Source organism: Amblyomma mixtum, chromosome 1 (assembly GCF_055824585.1).
Source record: "Amblyomma mixtum isolate Tamu chromosome 1, ASM5582458v1, whole genome shotgun sequence".
In the NCBI taxonomy this organism is placed as follows: domain Eukaryota; kingdom Metazoa; phylum Arthropoda; class Arachnida; order Ixodida; family Ixodidae; genus Amblyomma; species Amblyomma mixtum.
In genome coordinates, this window is record NC_143012.1 from 276,688,681 (window position 1) to 276,705,067 (window position 16,387).

General features: G+C 46.2%; 1 protein-coding gene across 3 annotated transcripts in view; it reads right to left on the bottom strand.

Moving 5' to 3' along the window:
* The window catches only part of brat (tripartite motif-containing protein brain tumor), a 115,866-nt gene extending 107,105 nt beyond the window's left edge, over window positions 1-8,761 (bottom strand). Inside the window, exon 1 of one of the 3 annotated variants that reach the window (XM_089566080.1) lies at window positions 7,715-8,761. In XM_089566080.1, the coding sequence (XP_089422206.1) occupies window positions 7,715-7,762 (48 nt within the window). In that variant the 5' untranslated portion in view covers window positions 7,763-8,761. Of the gene's footprint in view, window positions 1-7,710 lie in introns of all 3 variants that reach the window. The other 2 variants (XM_089566077.1, XM_089566081.1) reach the window with 2 other exon arrangements.
* Window positions 8,762-16,387: the final 7,626 nt, after the last annotated feature.

The window sequence follows — 16,387 nt, forward strand, 5'->3', positions numbered from 1 at the left end:
GCCCCTTCCCTGCATTGTCACACTACTCAGGCTATCAAAGGTTCATGAGAATTGACCGTTGCCATTGGCTGGAAAGGGTTCCTTTGACAGGGAAAAGAGCATTTTTTGACACTTGCATTTGGCTATAGCCTACATTATCAAATAGCATTTTTCCTCCAACCTATGGTTCTGTGTCTGAATGTCACACCACTTGATTCCTGCTCCATCGCTTGCTCCACTCCTATAAAGCATCTTCGGTCCACCGCAAGGCATTGACCTCACTAGGTATTGGCAAACATATGAGTTATACATTTTTCCTTTAAGAGTTCACAATCTGCCAGATGCACTGCAGCCCATTTTTCTTCTACTAATTACTCTTCCACAATCTGGTCTTCCGTAATCTACACAGACCAGATAAAATATTCCACCTCTGATTAATACATCACTACATTAAATTACTGCTCCTTCACTGGACTGCTGAACATTATGGTCAGTTTCTTCCCATTAATTTTCAAGCCAACTAATGCACTGTCTATTCACGTCACCAGTCCTCCCTGTAATTCATGCCTTAAGTCACATCATCCGGGTAGGGGACGAGTCGTCGGTGAGTTGTTGCCCTAATCGGTTGCGAGGTACTGCGAGCAGAGATTTATAAAAATTATTTCTAAATTATAGGGTCCACACAGAGCTTTCAAATTTGATTCGAATACCCACAAAGACCACATCTACAAATCTGTTGCACTAGAACATGCCCATGGAAATCATTCCAGGGTCCCTTTAAGACTGATTACGTGTGAGAAGGTGTAAGCCCGCCCGCTCACTTTGTTAATACAGTTTCTATGCACTGCCCCATGATGTAACCTCGTACCATGCAGCTGGCAATTCTACCTCTGCACGTCTCTGCGTAGCTGCCGCTGCAATGCCGCCACACACCTCTTCTGGTCTATGTGCTGATCCACGTGATAGCTAATGGGTTAATGTCCATATATGCAAAACTGGTCTTTCTCTACATAACATTCACAGATCCCTGGGAGTCCTCATACCACTCCTGGCACAGTGGTGCGGTGGTAATGTGGTGCGCCACCGCCCTAGAATGGCAGGTGCTGCTACTGGTGGAATTTGCGCGATCCAGGTTGCTCTTCCCAAGCAGCCTCCCATGAACAATCATTAACTTAGCCACCACCTGCCAGGTTACATGAGCACGCCGTCTTTTATGGGTGCCATCAAGTGTTAGCACACGCACAAACACACACACATAGACGGATGATCGCTCAATGGGGAGAGTAAGGCTTACTACGCCTTAAAAACCTACTGCCAGTGGTCGAAAGCATATCAGGTTAGCAAGGCAGAAATTTGGGCGAGTTGGTACGTATTCATGATATTGTTCACAGCGCAACAAGAACGGGAAAAAACGAAAGAAGAGTAACACAAACAAGCGCTGACTATCAACTAGTTTTTATTGAAGAACACAAGGGGTATATATAGAAACACTTATCGTGGGAAACACTTAACGTGGGAGTTCAGATACCTCAACTCCCTCTTGGATAAGGCAATCGAAGGGCTGCTGATACATAGACTGCCTTTCTGATGAATATAAAAGGCCTCCATTATCTCTCGTGTGACCTTATCGCATCCTGTTCGACACGCCGAGATAAGGTCACACAAGAGATAATGGAGGCCTTTTATATTCATCAGGCAGTCTATGTATCAGCAGCCCTTCGATTGCCTTATCCCAGAGGGAGTTGAGGTATCTGAACTCCCACGTTAAGTGTTTCCCACGTTAAGTGTTTCCCACGTTAAGTGTTTCCCACGATAAGTTGATAAGTGTTTATATACCCCTTGTGTTCTTCAATAAAAACTAGTTGATAGTCAGCGCTTGTTTGTGTTACTCTTCCGTCTTTCGTTTTTTCCCATTCTTGTTGCGCTGTGAACAATATCATGAATATCAGGTTAGTACAGCATACAGCTACACATCGCATGAACTCTTGCTACAGCCCAATGCAATTTTAAAAATCAGCAGCAGCAGAAGCGCTACCCAAACTCCAATTACTGTAGTCTGCTGCTTCTGCACACCTTTTACACTAAGCTTAAAAAGACCCTGAAGCACCTTCCGAGGAGAGCACACCAACTTGCTTAATCGCTGCATTGTGATATCATGAAAACCTGAGCCAAATAATACACTTCTACCCGTAGCAGAAGACCCACAATCATGCGCGAAAGTTGGCACGCCCTTCCCGGCAGCTTTTTCATGCTGGCGCCCTCCTCCGTCGCCCGCACCTGCGCATACAAGTTGAAAGGTGGCTATTGGCCAGATTCTTTCAGACATCAGGCAACCACCATAACCACGGCAAATAAGCCGCGTAGCTTCGGGGGGTCAGGAAGCTCCGCCCCGGAGGTGGAGTCGGCGGAGGAGCGCCGACCGTCCAAAGTGACGAGAGGAGAGGGAAAGGCGCGAAGATGCTGAAATTCAAATTTTGACTACAGATAACTAAGCTTCTACAAAGCGCATCAAAAAATTCTTGCTGGACAATGTTTCTAAAGCGTGCTTTTACATCCCAGGCATACCGCAACTTTACAGAGCCCTTTTCAGAGCCCCTTTAAGTATGACGAAGTTCACATCATGACAAGCACCAAAGTTACTTAAATGTATTATTTAAACGACTTGTCATAAACATTTTACAGTCAATAACAGATGAGCAGTACATTTGTAAGCACTTCACTGACTATTGTGGCTTCACTGCCAACCACCAGAAATGCAGTTAACAGGCAAGACATTTTTTATTTATTATTTTTATTCAGGAAAATTTTGACAACACAGTGCCTTGGTGCAGAGGGCAAAAGGCGAAAATCAATCCGCCTGACTGGGCCCTAAGCACCACTCGAACACAACAGCAAGGGGCACATACATACACATACATAAACAATATAATGATCACAGTGTAAATGTTTGTGCAACACAACATGTCCTCATGCTTCCTTTCTCTTCTCTGCAACTGACCTTTCTAAAAAAAGAAGCTTTCGTGCCGAACTAAACATCCTTGGAGGTGAAATAAAAGCAGCAAAAAGCAGCACGGCTGTCACTATCAAAAAATGCTAACAGGCACAACTGATTGGCCAGCAAGATGATACCAGAATGCTCACTGGCGTGTTAGCCAACTATCGAGTGCATTTTCTCAGATGCAGCTAGCTGTGGCTACTAGCAGCACGGTACGTATACTTTTTGAAGAGCTACAGGAAACTGGTAATGGGGAAAATCAGACTGCAAACTTCGAAATTCGTGCCAAACAATGTTCCAGGATGGGAGGGCAGTGCAAAGGTCTTTGTGGTTGAAAATAAGTGCTTGATGGTAGCATGAATACAACATAACGAAGAAACAACATCTCGTTCAATATCCCCACTGTCACCATTCATCATCATTTATTATACCCTTAAAGGCCCACAGAGAATTAAAAAACGGGGATGATATAGAACACAGGAGGTGGGACACAAATGTCACCCAATGTCACATGGTTTTTAGCACGTAAACATAAATGTGTTAAGGAAAACGACAACTAGAAAGATTCAAAAAGGCTGCTGATCGCAGACAATATAGCATTTATAACAGAACACTCTAAGCCACCCAGTCTCCCCTCTATGCCGTAGTTTTCCAGACACCCCTCACATCCTTTGACATGTCAAAATTTCTCAACTACCCGCAAACACCTTTTGCTACTCCCTTCTTTCTCCCCACATCATTCTCAAGTAGTTACCAGGCTCATCAACATCCACAGCCTGGTATGTCACACCTCTGAATTGAAATTTCTTGCACACTGCACCACAGCACTGGTTCCCATCTATTATAATTATAGCCTTGGATATGAAAATGGTCTAGGAATTAACATTTCTCTCTCTTTATGTCACACACAGGCTTATTACCTGTGACAATCATGGAAGCATTAGGCAGAAGGATAAAGGGGACCCATTTACAAATAAACTATTTGCCAAGCCTGAAATTGCTAAGAACCATAGTTGCACATACCTTGGACTCTACTTATGTTCTTCAACTATGAGTGCAACTATTGATCAGAAGTTAGAAATAAAGGCTTACACTTTAGTTCATAATGCTCAGTAGCATACAGGACAAGCAGGACACAAACAAAATGAAGTGTTAAAATTAGAGCATGACAAAACCACAGTTAACACAAATTCGACCTGTGGCATAAACTGAGGGGCTAAAGAAAGCAGAGACTACATTTGATGAGGGGTCGGCCAAAACTGAAAGCAATCTGCAGCTTAACTAGCCATGCCACAATACGTCCGTCCCTTTCAACCAGAGGTGGCGGCAAAGTTAATTAGAAAGACCCCTCCAAAAGTAGAATCAAAATCTTTAAAAATTTAGTTTAGCACCAAGCAAGTAGCAAAAAGTATTGAATGTGAATACAGGGTGTAGGGCTACCCACAAGTAACCACATGTCAATCTACTGGTTTCATTAGAAAGTCACAAACACAGGCATCATTAACATCATTAACGCTATACATCTGGAATTCAGCATTTGCAGGCTGACACATGTCAATCCCATCAACAAAGTGGTTGGACATATAACGAGCACCTATCTCTAAAAATTTCCGTAGATGCAATAAGGCCCTCATTCCGAATGCTGTCGTCAATAGAAACCAAGAACACTATTGCCAACAAAAGACGCAACAGCCCATTCAGAGCATTATTATGAAAAGGCGCACTGAGCCACACCATGTAGAATTGTACATGTGCTTCATAACTGCTTCTTAATTGCTCAATAATGAAATTTAACCCTTCATAGTGGCTTTGCCATTTGGCCGCTTCCCAAGGTTGCAAGTATGATCCCAGCTGCAGTGGCCGCATTACGAAGGAGTTGAAATACAGATACACCCGTGCACTGTGCGATGTCAGCACACATCCAAGACCCCCAGGTGGTCTAAAATTTAGTCCGGAGCCCTCCACTATTTCGGGATGTTAAAACCCACAATCCACAATCCAATCCAAAAAAGAATTTCGTAATAATGTTACGGAAGTATTATGAAAGCAGAATTCTTTCAGTGCTTAAGTCACAACACGCCTTCGTGAAGCTTTGACGTTGTCAGCAAAGAAACATTAGAAGGCAAAGTCAATGCAACTCTCGAATAAACACAGTCTACTATGCAATGAGAAAGCATTACTAAGCCTTCCAGAAGATTCAACCTTCGCACTTCCTCTCTGGCAATTAGTGCAAGAAAGAAACCGCAATTTGTGTTGCCACAGGAACAGACTTCAACTGGAGGCGTTAAGACAGTCATGCCTTTTACAGACAAGGCACATGGTCAATCAACATGCACAGTTTTTTCAGCGTGAAGAAAGCAAGGAGCTGCTACGCATTACTACATAATCATCAGATGTGGTTGAGCTCCACCAATCAGGTATCACTAGATGTTGCAAAGCAGGAAGATACTGTTTACATATATAGCAATGGCACTACAAAAACAATGCAGAAGGCAATATTTTAAATAAAAACACTTTATATTGAAACTGTGAGCTGAACTTTTAAGGCTTTGAATACGTGCAATTACAACGCCTACCTCTTAACTGACACAGCTACACGGGGTCCATGCTACGGACATACTCGCAAATTCATCGATCACATGAAGGTGACTTGTTAAAGGTTAATTCCTCTTTTATTCTTCTTATCCTCACTAGCAGAATGGTGAAAATGATTATGTAGCAGTACATTCCCAATGGCCAAGCATGACCAAAAAGACTGACATAAGAAGGGTTAGTGGATATGTACTATCGCGCTCAATATGAGTTGCAACGCGCGGTCATCGACCGGGGCTCGTTCCGTGGTGTGCCTCCTCCAAACAGTCGCTCGGAATTCTGGGAGAAACTTCTGTTCCAGGAAACAACAGCACCCCCTTTAAGGAAAAAGTTTCTCCCAGAATTCCAAGCGACTGTTTGGAGGAGGAGGCGTTGCAACTCATATTGAACGCGATAGCACCTTTTTTATTGCATGAAATAGTGCTTTATCTGCAAAAAAACATTCTTAACAGTGATGATGCATATAATCTGTTTCTCAACCCAGATAGTGCTCAATGGAGATAATCAGATATGATGCAGGCAGACAGCTGACCCACAGGTGGCAAGTGTCAACTATGACGTGAACAAGATCCCAATGGTTTCAGCTTTGCAGTATGTTACAAAACCACATTGTCTTCATAAGCAAACATACATTCAAGATTCAGGTGGAAATGACATGGGGACAGTTACAAAACACGCTTACGTGCTACCAAGGAAAGGCCCAGACACACTGCTTGTGCAATCAGTCCTACGTTTATGCAATCAGCCAAGAATAGGTTGCACCTCCAAGGGACATAGGCAATAGGCCCAGCAAAGCGCCTGTTGCATGCCTGTGAATCCACTGTAGTGTGCAGTAGGGCAGATGTCGCAAAAGCCACGAACAGGAACTTTTGGTTGCCTTCCAATAAATAAAAATCACCAGCTTGTAGTGATTCAGCAGTGATGAAAGTGATGGTACTATTGGTGCTGGCAGAACCAGTTATTTATATCACACAAAATGCGAAGCCTGCGCCATTAGCCGTAATACGTACTTTTGAAATATTGAGGTACTGTCGCGACTACTTTCTTCAGCATTCTGGACAGACTGCGATTTCGACAATGGATGTGTAACCATGAATAGATTAAAAGAAGGCGTGCAACCGAGTACTGGACTCAAGAGCGAAAAGCTGTTAAAAAAGTTGCCGATATTCACGAAGGAGTTCCGTAAAAATATTCGACCAGTGAGTTCAATTCAAGCAAAAACATTTCCGCGAACAGCATAGTGCCCGAAGCGAAGCGCTAGCTCTACTCTGTACACATTTTGCGCGCAGTGAGAAGGTTTTATTCCACAATAAGAAACATTGTGTCGATCGAGTTTAGCATGAAATCTCGGCCCATTACAGCGACGAAAGCGCGAAAGTCATAGTTTGATCGTGTCCGAAGCTTTGCGGCCGGCGCTGAAAGAAATACCTAAACCGCAAGCGCAGTCGGCCACTGACCCTTGGCTAAGTTAAGTACCGCCACTAAGATCGCGAGAAGCCGCGAACGAAACACCCGACCGCAAACGAAACGGCAGCGGAGGAAATATCGAGAAGCACGAAAAGAGGTCTCGGGAGCCGCCGGCCAACATCTGGAAAACAACTACGCACGTACGGACTCAGTGGCCGGCAAACAATGGTGCCGCGGTTGCTCCGTCCGCGCGGCACGGATGCGCGGGATTAGTTCGCGAACCGTGCCAAATGTCAACAACCGCAGTCCTGGAAATGAAACAAGCTCGTCGGTGACGCCATACGAACAGCGAGCGGCAAGGGAAATGCAGTGGAGAGAGATTGTTGTCAGACGCCGCGCGCCGTCAAAAATATTCCCGCGGGTGCGAGGCTCGCGATGCCGCCCGACGTCGCCGCAGATGACGCTGGTCGCTACCAAAGTTCATCACCGCCGCTACGAACGTGCGCGAAAAGCACGACAGAAATACGGCCGGTCCAAGTCCTACGGCACAACGCCGGCGAACGCCATATTGGCGAACGACGCTCCCACAAAACTGACAAAGGGCGGGCACACGCCGGAGCTTGGGCGTGCGGCGCCGACGGTTCGTAAAACCACCGTGAGCTCGATAGCACGTGACAATCAGACCCGCCGTTCGCGCAGACGGTGCCGCTCTTCGGAAAAATGTCGAAAACACGTACTCACTTGTCCGTACCGAAGAAATCCGCGCGTTCTCACGCTGGCAACGCACATGTGCGTCTGCTCACAACCGCCATGTTTGAAGATGACAGCCCGCGTCGGGCGGCGGCACGGCACCCAAACGGCGGTTGCTACCGGCGAGAGAAAAAAAAAGCTGCGCGCGCGCGGAAAGTCGGTGGAACTTTGTCGCTTCAAAGATGCGAGGAGAGTCGGTTTTCAGTGACGCCTCGTACAAGATTACTAGCTCAAAATTTTTTGTGCGGTATCTTTGTTTGCTCTTTTCTTAACAGCGACGGAACGAATGAAGCCAGAGCAACGACCGTGGCTACCGGGGTGAACTCCCGAAGTGTCAACACCCTTGCCAACCGGCCATATCTATGTGCGGCTGGTCGCTAGCGTCTTCTGACCTTGACTCTGCTGCTCACTGCCTGAAGGGCCCTTTATCATTCCAGAAACAGGTCCTGTTGCACATTGCGTTCACCGCTAGTAAGTGTATTAAAACTGTACGCCACATGAGTTCCTCACCGATTACTGCACACCTTTTCTTCTTCTTTTGTGGGTTAGTTGAGTGTTTTGAATTTCTTTTCAACAAACGTTAAGAGTTGCAAAGCTTTGAACTCTTTATTTTATCGCGAGAAATCAATCGGTAATTAACAGAATAGCCCCCAGCAATAAACTTGGTTTGGTGGCGAAAGCGGTTTACATCCTCATTTTAGACGGCCGAACAATCGAAAGTGACCATGCGGAAGAGCAAATGGGTTGCTTTCTTATCTCGTGCAGAGCATGACCGCGTGTAGTACCTTAATTATGTTTACCCATACATTCCCTGAATGTGTATATCCTGTGCGAGTGTTGATCGCTCTCGTTACATATTACCAGTATGCCATGTGTATATGCTCACGTCGCATGTCGGTTCAAATAATCAGAATACATGACTGCGTTAATCAGTGGCACTGCGACGCATGGTGGTTCCGTGCGATGAGAGCGTAAAGTGCCAGGTAAACGAACTTTCTTGAGCGCTGGCGCCATCTTTCGGCAACGCCGAGCACTCTCAGGTGCAGTGCGGATTTCAGTCCTTGCGATGCCAGCAGCGCTAGTAGGCAGAGCAGCGATACAGTGTTTAGAAGGCTGTAGCGGCTGTAGCAGCGCCTTTCTCGCTTTGGAAACTTGCTGGAAACGATCTACTCATTATATAAACTTCATTAAAAAAATGCATGGACTAAGTGTGCGTGAATGCTGTTTAAATATATTTGGTGTGCAAAAAGAAGAAATAAAGGTACCGAAAGCCTCATGCCGATCATCTTTTAGAGTACCAGCCAATGACCATCAAATTTTTTCTTATTCAATCATTACCTGTACTTATAGGCGCATATATGAGAACTCTGGGCATTCCTACGAGTTGGAGTCTGCAAACAGTCCTCTCTCGCTGCCGATTTGACCGCTGAATGGTATTTCGCTAGAAAGCAATCATCAACCCAGTTGCGTCCACTGTAGAATAAATGTGCCTCTTGGCCACTGACCTCAAATTAACACTGCCCTGCGTCAGATGTGGCCGCCCGGGCTCGAAAGACTAATGTTACCTACTCACCTGAATCTCTGCCGCATCTCGCTACTTTTACCAACTTCAACACACTGCGACATTTTTGGGAACATAGCTGGGGAGAGGGGAGGGTGCCTAGGGAGGAGAGCTTAGGGATACTAAATGCCGGGATATGCCTGAAAAAGAAAGCCGTGAGTGAGGCAGCTGTCTGTTGAAAACGCGCTAGCATCGTCACCCCACACCACCCTCTCGTGCTGATGCTAATGCTATGTGCTAATGCTTGGAGCAGTGGTTTCCGCTTATGTCGTGCTCAGTTTTCTTTGCGCCGAGATTCGCTCGTTAGAACAATCATCATCGCTTATGAATCTGCACTTACTAACAATGTACATTTCGGCGCACAACTTGTTCTCAGCAGAGTGGAATGCTACTGCGAACGGCACGAGACAGCTTCCGGACTTGCACGGTTGCGCGATAAAAGTACACTTGTAAGAGCTGCACCTGCGCGCTTGTTATCTTTTAGTAGAACTTTTTGACGGGTTAGTTGCTACATTGTCTTGAAAGAATGTCGTACGCCAGAAAAGGACGAAACAGGAAGGACGAAACAGCGCCTCTTTCCTGTTCTGTGTTTTTCCTTCCTGTTTCGTCCTTTTTTGGCGTACGACATTCTTTCAAGACGATGTTATCTTTTACTCTGCTGCGAAGAAGTTGCGGGACGGAGTATATAGTATTCCTAAAATTTGGCGAGCTGGTTTCTTGCCGTCAACACAGCTCTGCTCACAAAAGCAGGCGGTGCAGTTGGCGTGAAGTTCGCAACGAGCGAAACCAAAAACGTGCAATTTTATAAACTGCGCGTTTGTAAAATTTTATAAACAAGTCCAGAAATGCACTATTTAATGAGTAAAAACGCACAAAAAAACGTGTAATGCCATCGCTATAGTTAATTTTACACAGTGGCAACGTAATGCACTAGAAACAATCAATATGCCGACGTTCAGTGTGGCAAAAAAGCCGTGTATACATCAGAACTGCTGACATCCAAAACGTCAGAGCGCGCGCTGAGGCACGCACACTTTTGTAAACAAGAGAGAACGTCGCTTCCTGAGACGAAGCCGCTGGCGCGAGCTACCTGCTCGGATCGAACCCAGGGCGGAGACTCTAGGGAAAACGACGGCTGTTCTAGGGAAAAGACCAACTGATCCTAGGCGCCGCTGGTTCCCCAGCCGCGGGTGCGCATTGTCCCCGACCGGGAGGACTTTGAACTTTCGAGGTGAAGGGCCCGGGCATCGACAAGATGACCGCGAAATGACTCCTACCGGGAGACGGAGGGTGGACGGAGTGCGGTTGTGAGGAAAAAAAGGGGAACAGGAAGCGGGGAAACGGTCGGCGAACGACGAGGAAAGGGGCAAACTGCTCCTGATCGTTGCGTATACTTCGTGGAAACTGTATGCGATTGCAGTGCATCTGCCTAGCGCTATCTATAAAAAGGGTGGAGTAACTCGGTTATCTTCATTCACGTTCGCTTTTGCTCTCGTTCTAGTGTTTTGCTGCGTTTACTTCCGCAGAACGAAGCGTCATCCGAATGCGACTTGTCGGAAGATGAAATCCGCTAAAAGAGGAAACACCATGGAGAGGTCGTAAAACGCATCGCTTGATGTTCGGTGCTGTCAGACAGGTCGCTGTTCTCTCGATCTGAAACGGTGCTTCCTTATATCTGCATTTTCAATAGCTTTTTGAGTTCACGTCATGTGAAACAAATAAAAAGAAGAGGTGATTACTCATTTCTACTGGTCGTGTTTAGTTTAAGGCTGTTATCATGAGAAAGAGAAGTTATCCCACGTCAGTTTCTTGGCCAAGGTGTCCGTGCGGAAGTGTTGGCTGCAGTGATAACCATTTGGAACGTATGGCCTTGTGCATAGCAAAAGACGTATATTACACGTACATTGAAGCATCACACATATAAGTAGTGCGATGTTTGAATAGATTTTCTGCGTAAGCGAAGTGTCGACAGCAAATGTGACACCCGACACACGCCAACTTCAATTCTCGGCTGCCATTAGAATTGTTGAGAGCAGACTTCTCCGGTAAAAGAGGAACATTAAGGAAGAAAGCAAGTTTCTTGTTGTCTCGATGAAAAAAAAAAGAAAGAAAAATTTCTCTCCTAATATTATTATGCTATGCAAGCAACAGTGCCACAACTAATGGGATCTACTTTGATAGCGACTGAATTTAGCAGTCGCTTAAGAAAATACAGAAGCGTATCAGCCCAAGATGCAATCGACTTGGTTGTACGGGAATCTGCCTAAATTGGGCAGCTTTTTTTTTCTCCCCACTTTTGTTTCTTCTACATGCGTTTCTTCTTTCGGGCCCCCTGCAGGCGTGCGTCGCTCGCCAAAGCCAAGGGTTCCCGAAGCGGGAGAACGGTCTTCCAGGAAATCTGCCCGACGCCCCAAACGGGATCGATCCCTGGCCATCCGCTTCCTCGTTTTACTTCGTTCGTTCAAGGCTCAAAGGCGCCACGTCTTCGAATGGAGAGGCCGCACTCGGATTTTCACCCGCTCGGAAGGAGCGGTCCTTGAACTCGGCGCACTGTGATTCGTCACCGAAAGCAAAGGGACCGACATGGACTGTGCTTTTCCGGCGAGGATCTCTGCATTTCCAGATGTGTTCGTTGGTTTGTTTCCTGCATTATTTCTGGTATAAGTGTGTCTGGACCGTTTTCAGAAATGATATGCCGTCTTCACAGCCCTGATTCGTGCCCAAGTATTAGCGCAAATAGGCAATTTTAGTGCAGCAAATGGAGATACGCCGTCCACATGTTTTGTGACGTAGGAGGTGTTGACGTACGTGGTTACCGTTACTATACCATGGCGCAGCTGCCAAGCGCTGGCAAACACGTTGCCTCATCTTCATCTGACTGGCGGCTTGCGACGCCATTTGTTGATGAATGCGCAACAGGGAAAAGCCAACTTAAAGTATCTCAAAGAAAAGGTCCAGTCCACTCTCCGCTTAATTATTTTGAAGATGAACAGAATACCTTCTGAGACCTCATAAGATTAGGCAGCATGAATTTCTCTTTTGCCATTCGTTATCTTCACCGGAATTAGCTTCCGGAACAAAAATGGCATTAGTGTGTGATTTTTTTTTCGGCTTTTTAATTTGGGTAGCGACTTAGTAACCAAGACAGAATACCCTAAGCTTACCAACTTTAAATGCATTACAAACTAGCCCGGAACCTTGCTGTTCTGTACCCTAAGCTATGCGTCGCATACAAAAATTTCTAAGTTCTGGCTAATGAGGCGAAGTTTAGGCTGCCATTCCAATTTTTCTCAGCTACATTTTTAATGTCAAAAAAAAAAACGCGGACAAGAAAAGCTGGCAGCGGGCGTGTGTGTGTGTGTGTGTGTGTGTGTGTGTGTGTGTGTGTGTGTGTGTGTGTGTGTGTGTGTGTGTGTGTGTGTGTGTGTGTGTGTGTGTGTGTGTGTGTGTGTGTGTGTGTGTGTGTGTGTGTGTGTGTGTGTGTGGCGCAACCGTGTGTCCTACAGCCTTCCGGGTGATAGTACACGATTTCTCACTGCATATAGCTTACATGTCCTAGTCAAGCTGGAGGCCAGCTTGCGACAGGGATTCGTACAACGACCCGGGTGGGGTCATACGCGCGTGTGTACGAGTGGGTGTCAATGCACCCAGGGGCAGTGTTGCTTTCGCATTCCCACACGTAATCAGTCTTAAGTGTCTCTGTCGATTTTTTTTTGAAATCATTAAATAAGGCGATCGTAAACTGCGCAGCCTCGTTAGCGACGCCTCATTTCGAAGCCATGCACGGGCCAAGAAAATGTCTGGTCGAACCCATGGATACTGAAGAAGACAGTCACGTCCAGTATGCCATGCGCAGCGAGCGGAAGGGGGCTACATTCACTCCGGTCCTTACATCGAGGTCAAAGCAGATCGCTCCCGCCACAAAATATGTGAGACTGACGTGGTGCAAATTGCTTCAAATCTTGCAAATTTTATTCATTTGTTATCACTTAGACTTCGGGCCACTAGCACGATTCATGAGGCTGGGTTCATAAGGGCAAAAACGAGGTACCTTTTCACAAACTCAAATTTCCGCAATCAGAGTACAAATCCGCTACCTAAAGATGAAATGAGGCCCCGGCTCAGAGCCTCCTCACCACCACAGCCTCGGCACCTACCGAGGTGCCCCTCCGTATCACTCCGCTCCAGTGGTGCTCTGGTCGCCTTCGGTCGCAGCAGTTTTTCTTCTCCCCGCACCACCTCCTCGCCTACGCCTGCCCTTTCTCCCCCTTTCCGCGGCGGGTGTTTAGGGAAGAGTCGCGTTTCCCTCCGCCACGGGGCCAATGACCGCCAACACCGGCTGTGACGTCACGAAGGAAACAGGCGAAATGCGGTTGAGATGGTGGCAGGGTTCCGGCTTGGCGGCGAGAAGGAAAGGAACGGGACGCAGACGAGAAACAAGAACCAAATGAAAAGGAAAGCTTCTCACTTGCTTTTCTTCTCTCTTTTTTTTTTTTTTGACTGTCGAGCTGTTCTCCCTTTCCCAGCATCACAGTGCGGTGTTTGTTTTCGAGGGGAGAATTCGAGAAACTTGGTGTTGCGGTTCTGCTTCTCGGTCGCGTGCTTTCTTTCTTGCTTTCTTAATCCGAGGCTCTGCATGTTGTCAATAATTCGCGAAGTAATGAACCTGCGTCTCCAAAAGATATTAAAGAACCCCCGAGAAAGGAATTACTCGCTTGATTCCGTTTGAAAGACGGCTTAGGCTTTATTCGACAAGTTGTTTGGCGAGTTTTTGCCTTTTCTCTTAGTCCTTTTTCACTGAGCTTTCGTAAATATGCCAGCAGATATGGCTGTTTTAAAAACTAAGAAGGAAAACTGCGAGAAATAACAGTAAAAATAAGAAAGGACATAATTCATGTCTGCAGCGCTGCTCAAATCGCTTTCCACCAGCGCCGGGGGTCGTCGCTAGCGCCATACTTCCCTGACTTGTTGCTTTTCGCTTTGCACTCTCAGTTGAGCAGCCGCTTACGACAGCTCGTAATGTGCGCAGTTATCCAATTAACGGCTCCTGCCGTCACCGCTTTGCTTCTCGCTGGTTTTTCGTTTCCTCACATTCGACGTGGCGGGACTGGTTGCAATGTTTATTGTAGCGCGTGCGATAACGAATTCGGATAAACAATAGTATGGCCTGAAAAACAAGCTTATCAAGAGACTAAAATTATTGAATAAAATTATCAAGGAAGGTTCATAGTTGAAAAAGGAATTTTGAAAAAAAAAAAAAGAAAGCTTGGCCAGGTTTCTCGACCGGCACGAATAAGTGTGCTGCTTTCGGACCGCAAATAATACAACTCTACAGACAGCGCTAAAAGGAACATATGTATCACTGAACCTTGAGCAGGCGTTTGAAATGCCGGCTAATTATCATACGAATCACCAATAAAACAGGTGTAAAAAATAGGTCTGCACTTTCTCAATTTTGGCCCGTAACAGACAAATTCATCGCTGCAGGATAGTCTTCGCTGGAGCAATTTAAAGAGTTTTTGTTCATGGTCCAAAAGTTGAAACTCACATTCTCTACGACATTTCCGATTCAATAACAAAGTAGGTCATGGTATAGTATTGTTTTCTTGCTAAATATGTGCTGCGCGTCTTGAAACGACTTTACTTCTGCTCACACACGCGCCCAAAAAAGAAGGCCTTGACGAACCAGTCGTTAACAGCCAATGACACTTGCTCACGCTTTCTAACACACGCAGAAGCAATAAAATCCTATACCAGAGCGTGAAATACAAGCTTCTTTCATGTTAAAGCCAATACACACGGCGTTTCTCGACATTTTATAGCCCATTTGCATGAGCGGCACGGATCTCGCAGGTTTCTAACAAAAGAACACGGTTTCGTGCGCCCTTCTATTCTCTCCCATCGTATGTCGGGCCTCTATCTTTACTCTTTCTAGTTTTACAGTTTCCTTCCTTCTTTCTTTTCTTTCTTCCAGCTCGCATTGGCAAGAACACAAAAGCTGGGAGCAGCGGAATCGTGCAAATGCTCTTCCACCGGCGCCGACCCGAAAGAGAAGCTTGCTTCTCCGCAGGATGAGTCATACTGCGGAGAAGCCCACAGTTTCCCTTCGGGCGCGTTGAATGAAACGGTGTGCGCGGTGGGGCTCGGTGAGGAGAATTCTTTTGTACAGTGGCCACCCCCCGAGCTCTCATCTTTCGCACTTGCTTTACTTCGTTTTATCAATTCCTCCAATGTTGTTGGAGTTGTTCCTTTTATTTTTTTTTGCATTCGAATCCTTCTTGCTAACCTCTGGTCTGTGAGTGCTGCCATTACATTACGTTTGTGGCGACTATGAGGTTAGCATTGAAAGTTTTAACATGCCGGGGTTAGATTCGTAATGTGATGAGGTCTCAATGAAAGCGTATCGAATAAGATTATTTTTCGCTTCCATTGCAAAGTGCGCTGTTGTCTCATACGCCGCAAATGAAGGAAGGGAAGACAGAAAAGTTGCTTGTAGACAAAGGACACATGAATGTGACTCAAACGAGATTGCGAGACGATGAGAAAAAAAATAATTTCTTGGACTGCGGCCTCCAGCTGTATTATGGACTGTCTGCTTTGTACTACGTTAATCTAACTACCAATTAACGCGGAGTTGAGATTAGTGGCTAACCTTGCGTCTTTTCTTCAACAGTACAGGTTCTGCTGGTTATTAAGAGATGTGTGCAGGGTAACAAAATGCTTACAGATGGTCCTTAGAAATTTCATTCCTAAGCGAATCCATCCAACAAAGAAGCCGCCGCGGTGGCTCAGTGGTTAGAGCGCTCGGAAGAGGGAGTTCCCGGGTTCGAAGGAGTTCCCGGGTTCGAACCCAGCCGCGGCGGCCGCGTTTCGATGGAGGCGCAACACTAAAGGCGCCCGTGTGCTGTGCGATATCATTTCACGATGAAGATACCCAGGTGGTCGAAATTATTATTCGGGAGCCGGAGTATCCGGGTTCGAACCCGACCGCGGCGGCCGCGTTTCGATGGAGGCGAAACGCAAGAGGCGCCCGTGTGCTGTGCGATGTCAGTGCACGTTAAAGATCCCCAGGTGGTCGAAATTATTCCGGAGACCTCCACTGC